The sequence below is a fragment of the Harpia harpyja genome, chromosome 18 (assembly GCF_026419915.1).
Source record: "Harpia harpyja isolate bHarHar1 chromosome 18, bHarHar1 primary haplotype, whole genome shotgun sequence".
Classification (NCBI taxonomy): Eukaryota; Metazoa; Chordata; class Aves; order Accipitriformes; family Accipitridae; genus Harpia; species Harpia harpyja.
In genome coordinates, this window is record NC_068957.1 from 13213020 (window position 1) to 13219765 (window position 6746).

A 6746-nucleotide genomic window follows, 5' to 3' on the forward strand; every position below is an offset into this window, starting at 1 on the left:
CCGTCCCGTCCCGTCCGCCCCGCCCCGGGCAGCGGCTGCAGCGCGGAACCCCGGGGCCGCCGTTCGCGTGGGCGACACGGCGCTTCCGCCGAGAGGCACCGCCCGGCCTCTCCGGAAGCCAGACCGCACCTTGGCAGCACCGATTGGCTGGACGGGCCGGCGACTCCCGCCGGGATTAGCCCTGCTGCCGAGTGCGGGCGGGGGAAGCGGGGCTTGTCCCCGCCCACTTCCGGGTGTGATGGGTGAAGACGGGTGGGGGGGGCGGCAAGATGGCGGTGCAGGCGGTGTACCTGGAGGCTGACGCCTTTCTGGTGTGCCTCAATCACGCGCTGAGCACCGAGAAGGAGGAGGTCATGGGGCTCTGCATCGGCGAGGTACCGGGGCCGGGCGGCGCTGGTCCGGGCTGCCCCAGGGAGAGATGGGTGGCTCGCGGGGGACACAGCGGGAGGAGGTGCTGCCCGGGCGGGGCTCGTGGCCTGCGCCAGCACGGGCCGTGGGCTCGTACCCTCCGAGCGGGACTCGGTCACGGCGGCAGGGAGCGTTGCACGGGGCCGTGTGGTGGCGGTTCCCCGGCAGAGCCGTGCCACTAGGCCTTGGGCCTCCCCTCTCCTGGCTAGCGCCGACTCGTAGTTCCAGCTGCTGTGAAAGTCAAAGCTTAGAGTCAGGAAAGCTTCCCATCTGCACACCTGACTGTACTCTGACGCATACCTTTTCTCTGCTAAAGGTACAGGAGCCAGCCTTTGCGGTGGTTATTTCTTTAGCAGAGGAATGAGGGATTTTTCATTCTTTGTCATTAGGTTGATACAAGCCGAATTGTTCATATCCATTCTGTGATCATCCTGCGCCGCTCCGATAAGAGAAAAGACCGTGTGGAAATTTCGCCAGAGCAGCTTTCAGCTGCTTCTACTGAAGCAGAGATATCCTTTAGTAGAGACAGCAGCAAACTTGCCAGTGAAGTGGTTTACCTCAGACCTCTTTTTATGTGCTGTGGTTTAGACTTGTCGTAGTTGGCTTGAAGTTGTGTGCTCCTTCTCTCCTACAACTGTTTGGTTTGGAGGGCTGTGCTGGCAGTTGCCATTCTCTGGAGTCTTTGTTGGTTCCGGTGTTTGCAGTGGAATTGTGTTATAACTGTTTTTTATAATTTTTTTTGTGTTTGGTCACAAGTAAAACTGAAGTATGTTTTTGGGGGAAGGTGGCAGTTCAGCAGGGAGACTTAGTAGAAGATGAAATGTTGGCAAGTCTCTGTTTCCAAGCGTGGTGCACTGGAGAGCCTTTTCCGTATGTGCACTCAAGGATGCTGTTTTGGACAGCTTGCTGCCATGTTGCTTATTGCCACAAGCAAACAAAATCCAGTTTGCTTCTGCACCAGTAGCATCCTGCCAGTGCTGGGGAAGAGGCTTCCATCAGCTTCCTGCTGCGTGTCTTGTCACCCCTCTAAAGAGATCTGGAATTCTGTTGACTGATGAGAAACTCTCTTAAAATCTGCTGGTTTTCCTTGTATAAAAAAACTTATTCCATTTGGTCTATTCATTTCAAAAGCACCTTGACTCACACACAGGTTGGCTGAAATGACAGGACGTCCCATGAGAGTTGTGGGCTGGTATCACTCTCATCCCCATATTACTGTCTGGCCATCACATGTTGGTAAGAGCAGTCCTGGTCTAGGTTCTATATGAAAACTCACAGCTGGTACAGTATTATACTCATGGTATTACTCAATTTACTGGATTTTCAGAGCTGCACATCCCCACTATCAAATTTTGGGTTCTCAGATGTCCTCTGGTAGGACAGGATTGTCTGGTTGGGCTTCTGGAACCTCTGCCAGTATAGCCCCATTCCTGTGTGTGTGCTCCAGGTGCTCAAATTGTACGTGACTCACTAGTCACAGACCAGCTACTACTAGTACTACTGTTCTTCCAGACAGGAAAACTAGACCTAGGGTGTGGGCAATAGCAACAAAAGCTGTGGGAATCATTGGCCTGCTGTGATGGTTTTTGACATATGTGAGTGTTAATGCACAAACAAAAACTTTTTTGAAAGAAGTACGTATCTTAGATGTGTTGGGCATTAGGGCTATATAGTGATCTGTGGCACCAGGTTGATGCTAAGCTAATTTCTTGTTCTATTAGCTCATCTTGTATTTTTAAGGTTTGCTATTTAATTACATTTTAAGTTGGATTTTTTTTTTTTTGTAACTTAGTCATCTGGAGTAAGGGCTTTAAAATAAAGCTTGTGACACTTGTTACCAAATTCCAGGTCACCCTTCAAAAGGTGGCAAATCTTTTTCCACTTCTTCAGGTGACCAGTGCAGTTCTCATTCTCTTATTTCTTTGTCTGCAGACGTCCGCACACAAGCTATGTATCAGATGATGGACCAAGGTTTTGTAGGGCTTATCTTTTCCTGCTTCATTGAGGACAAAAACACAAAGGTAGGTAACTTAAAAATGGCAATAAATCCTCCAAGTACTCATGAGAAATATCAGCCCCAGGGCAAAGCTGAAATCCTTGGACGCAGCCTGCAAGAAAGGCTGAGCTCTGCTTGGAGCACAGTCAGAGCACGGCTAGAATGGTGATGTTTGGATTGTAATCCCAATGACAAAAGAATGATTTATTAATTACTCTGTGCTGATCCACAGTCTGCCGCTCCAGCCAGCAGAGCTGGGCTGGTAGTAGGTTTCTGGGACTGCATCAGATGGCTGCAGCATGTGTGCGCATTGAAATGTGTGAGTGCCCTTCAGCTGTTCAGTCCAGCAGATACAGTTTATTGCACGTCTGTGCCTCTGGCCTCTTTAGGAGATGCTGCTGTAGTGTGAGATAAGCTGGACAGTGGTGTGTCTTGTCTAGGTTTTCCAGGTAGCTATTGTTTAAGATTTCTTTCATAGTTAATGGGTCTGTCAATATCTGCTTGTAAACAGTTCTAGCGTACCAATCAAAGCAAAAAGTGTGTACCTTTGCAACCTGTTAAAATGCTATTTGAAAGCATATTCTAATTCCTAAAGGAATGTGTGGTTTCAGATGATTTTTTGCTCTTGGAATCTGACTTTCTGCTGTCTCTCATAGACAGGCAGGATTCTCTACACCTGTTTCCAGTCCATTCAGGCCCAGAAGAGCTCAGAGTGAGTACAGCAGAAGAATATTATGTCTAGCGTCAGGTTGTATTTCATCTTGTCTCTCCTTTCAGGGTTGTCTCAAGTAAGTGGTTTCTAGGCTCATCATGAGGAGTAAATATTGTATAGAGATGCCTGAACGAGGTCTCCTTACTTCTGCTGATGCAAGCTGCTTGAAGAGAATCTAAAGATTAGGACTGATTAATTTTGCCTAGATAGATTTGGTGTAGTCTGGGTATGAATTTGTGCTGTAATCTGTTGTGTAGAAGGCTCACCCTTTTGCTTTCAGCTCTAGAGGTTGAGGCTTCAGATTTGCATGGTGTAGAGTCCCCACCAACCACACACATGCTATGCATCATATTGTCGGTACTGGCCATCTAGTTGCTTTAGCATTTTATTGTTAAAATTTAAGACAATTGTGTGGCTATAAAAGGCTTCCATTTGCCCGTCAACTCAGGTATGTGTTCCCAAAAGTAAACCTGTAGCAATGCTATGCATTGGACAGACTGTTGCAGGTTTGTAGAAATCCTTTTTTTTTTTTTTTTTGAAATCTCTGCTGCTTTGAAGTTAATTGTATCTGATACCCTTTTAGATATGAAAGGATTGAAATTCCTATTCATGTTGTCCCCCATGAAACCATTGGGAAAGTGTGTCTGGAATCAGCTGTAGAGCTGCCCAAGATCCTTTGCCAAGAAGAGCAAGATGCCTACAGGAGAATTCACAGGTAACAACACTGGGGCTCCACCCCTCTCCAAGTCTGTCTTTGCTAACATGTTCTACTGTTGCTGTACTTAAAGTACTATAACCTTAGCAGGGGTATAGAAAATAAGAAGCATTAGCAGCTCATGTACCTTTGTAGAAGAACTGATTGAATACCTTCACATTAAGGAGTTCATATTCTCTCAGTCTTGCACACAAGAGCTAAGCGTAACTGCTCCTTTCCTGCAACAAAAAAGAGCTAGAGTGTGTGCAAGCTAATGCTGGCACTTCAGTGATGTGTCTGTGTGTGACAGTAATTAGTGTTTAACCAGGGTAAGAGTGCTGAGAAGTCTGAAAAATGAGATTAAATATCAGGGTTGATTTTTTTTTTTTTTTTTTTTTCTGCCTCTGGTGCTCAACACTGATGTTTCTGTGCTGTAAGCTCTCTGTTATCCTTGTGAATGTAAGGGCTTGACAAGTGAAGAGGTTTAGATGTACCTGCAGTGTCAGTGACTTGTAGGTTGCTGGTTCTATAGCCTGGGTTTGCCTAATATGCAATTCACTGCTATCTTGTCACTAACCTGCATTCTGTTCATTCTCTTAGCCTCACCCATCTAGACTCTGTAACCAAGATTCATAATGGCTCAGGTAAGGATTCTTTTTTTGCATGCGAGAATCCAGGATGCTGCTCCCAGAGTCAAAACAGTAGAGTCTTGAGCAGGGGTTGGTTTGGCTCTAACTTCAGGTGACAGAAGACCACAGCTGTGTAACAGTCCTCCCTTTGCTGTAAAAGGCACTTGTAAATAACTATAAAAGCACAACCTTTTGTCTTTTTCTTTGCCATACAATTCATTTCCAATCACAAAGACTGTGTAACCCAGAGAATTTCCTGAGACTGTTATCTTGTTACATAAATTCTAGTGGAGGAACAGACTTGTAACTAAGCACTTTAAAGGAAAACATCAAGGGCTGTAAAATAACCTAATCCTGGGGTTTATGAATGCTGTTGTATCCTTTGACCTTTGGACAGTTGGCTAAAATTACAACAGACTTTGGGTTGGTTTGTTTTTTTTTTTCCCCATTAGAACAGCAAGGGGATTTTGGATTTGGTAAGTCTTAAAGTAGTGTCTGGCTGGTTATACACATGCTTGCATCTCCTGGCACTTCCTGAATGTTACATGCATAGGACATCTTTGCTTTTGCCAGTGAGATAGGGTGAATCCTGATCCCACTTCTGTTCCAAGATAAGTACCCCATTGTCCATTCTCACCTGTTCAATAAATGAGACATTCTTTGGTTCTGAATTTAGGAATTAATTAGCTTCAATGATGACTTATGCAGATTTCCAGATTTCTGTTGTAGGTCTGTCATCCCTCCCCTGGATATCTACAGGTCAGATTGAAATAGCTTGTTTCCCTGTTTAGCAAACTGCTGCTTCTGGGGATGTCTGGTTGCCTTGGCCAGGATGTTGGAGGGTTTCCTTGTCTGTCTGTAACACTCTTGGCCTTGGGGTTAACTGTAGCACACTGAGTCTTTTGTGTGTTTGCACTGGCATGATGTGTTCTTGCTCTTTCCAGTGTTCACAAAGAACCTCTGCAGCCAGATGTCTGCCATCAGTGGGCCACTCCTTCAGTGGCTGGAGGACAGACTAGAGCAGAACAAACAACGGGTGCAGGAGCTGCAGCAGGAGAAAGAGCAGCTCCTGGAGGAACTAGCTGCTTTAGAGTGAAGGAGGAAATGCAGACCCTTCAGAAGAGAGACATGAAAAAAAGTCTACAAGATCTACTCCTGGCTGAAGGGTGGCCCTACATTACCTTACAGTGAAGATACTAGCTGTGCCTCTTCTCTTGCCTCGTGCAGCAAAGAGCACTTCTACAGGATAAGGGCCTTATCTGCCCCAGCTTGATGGAAAGCAGTGGTATCTCTCCAGGTGCTGCATGATGCGGTGCGATTCTAGTTCAGTGGTAGGGTTGGGCAGCACCTGAAGAGACTTCAGTTCTGGAGGGCACATACCTAGGGAACATGTTGTTTCTCCCTTCCCTATATTTTGACAGAAGTCTTATTGCTTTACTTGTATTCCAGGAGCCTAGAACAGGAGGGTTAGAGGGCAAAAGTGTGTCCCTGCAGTCATGTCTGATGCTGCCAACTTTGCCTTCTTTTAGTAGCTTCACTTGACTGTGATCTTGTATCTAGTAATGTTCTGGATTACTGGTTATCCACCCAGGAAGGTAAAAGGTGGGAGAGAAGCTTGGGAAGAGACCTGGAAGAACTTTGATATCGGATCTGTGTTCAGCATACTTTAAACCAAATAAATAATTCCAAAGCCAGAGCTGTGTGGAGTAGAAATGAAATGGATGCTAGAGTGCCAATGCCTGCATTTTTTGAACAGTCTGTATTGTCTTGCTTCATGTAACACTTGCATGGCCAGCACTGAGGTTCTCTACAAAATGGACTGTTTCTGCTGGCTCAGTGGGAGGACTGTGGTTCCTTCCCAGAGGGAAAAATGTTAAGATGCTGAGAAGAGAACTGATAGATATGCAAGCCTGTCATTCTTACATGCTGAACTTAACTGCAGAAATTTCATTAGATTGAAACGGAACTAAATATCTGTTGCCCAACTAATCCTTTAAATGTTCTTGCTGTTGCATTTCAGAGTATCCCCCATCATGTACATCGTCATCTGCATTCTGTTATGTGAAGCCTGTCTCGTGAGTGAAGGAACCAACAGCACAGTTTAAACTTCTGTTTCAGCTCCCTGATTCTAATCTAAATCCTTACACGCTCAAGTAGGTGAAAATGAGCTGCCTGCATTACTGCAATGGAGGCTGTGGCATTCCTGACAGCTCATTAGCTTGACTGTTGCTTTGGGAGAATGAAAGTAACATAGCTGAGAAAGAGGCGCTCCCTTTCCAGTGAATGGTCAATATTGATGAGCAACTG

At 45.8% G+C, this 6746-nt stretch overlaps 1 protein-coding gene across 3 annotated transcripts; it reads left to right on the forward strand.

The window, feature by feature from the left end:
• The first annotated feature begins 38 nt into the window (after positions 1-38).
• On the forward strand, positions 39-6133 carry BRCC3 (BRCA1/BRCA2-containing complex subunit 3). Of its 3 annotated transcripts, none has more exons than XM_052813719.1 (8): positions 39-374; positions 798-917; positions 1557-1644; positions 2341-2429; positions 3061-3116; positions 3700-3831; positions 4411-4454; positions 5384-6133. In XM_052813719.1, the coding sequence occupies exons 1-8, from the start codon at positions 270-272 to the stop codon at positions 5533-5535; spliced, it is 786 nt and encodes a 261-aa protein (XP_052669679.1). In that variant the 5' UTR covers positions 39-269; the 3' UTR covers positions 5536-6133. The 3 variants fall into 3 exon arrangements, with proteins under 3 accessions (XP_052669679.1, XP_052669676.1, XP_052669677.1); XM_052813716.1 differs by lacking the exon at positions 39-374 and adding an exon at positions 405-724; XM_052813717.1 differs by lacking the exons at positions 39-374; positions 1557-1644 and adding an exon at positions 405-724 and having other exon boundaries at positions 798-951.
• The last annotated feature ends 613 nt before the right edge of the window (positions 6134-6746 follow it).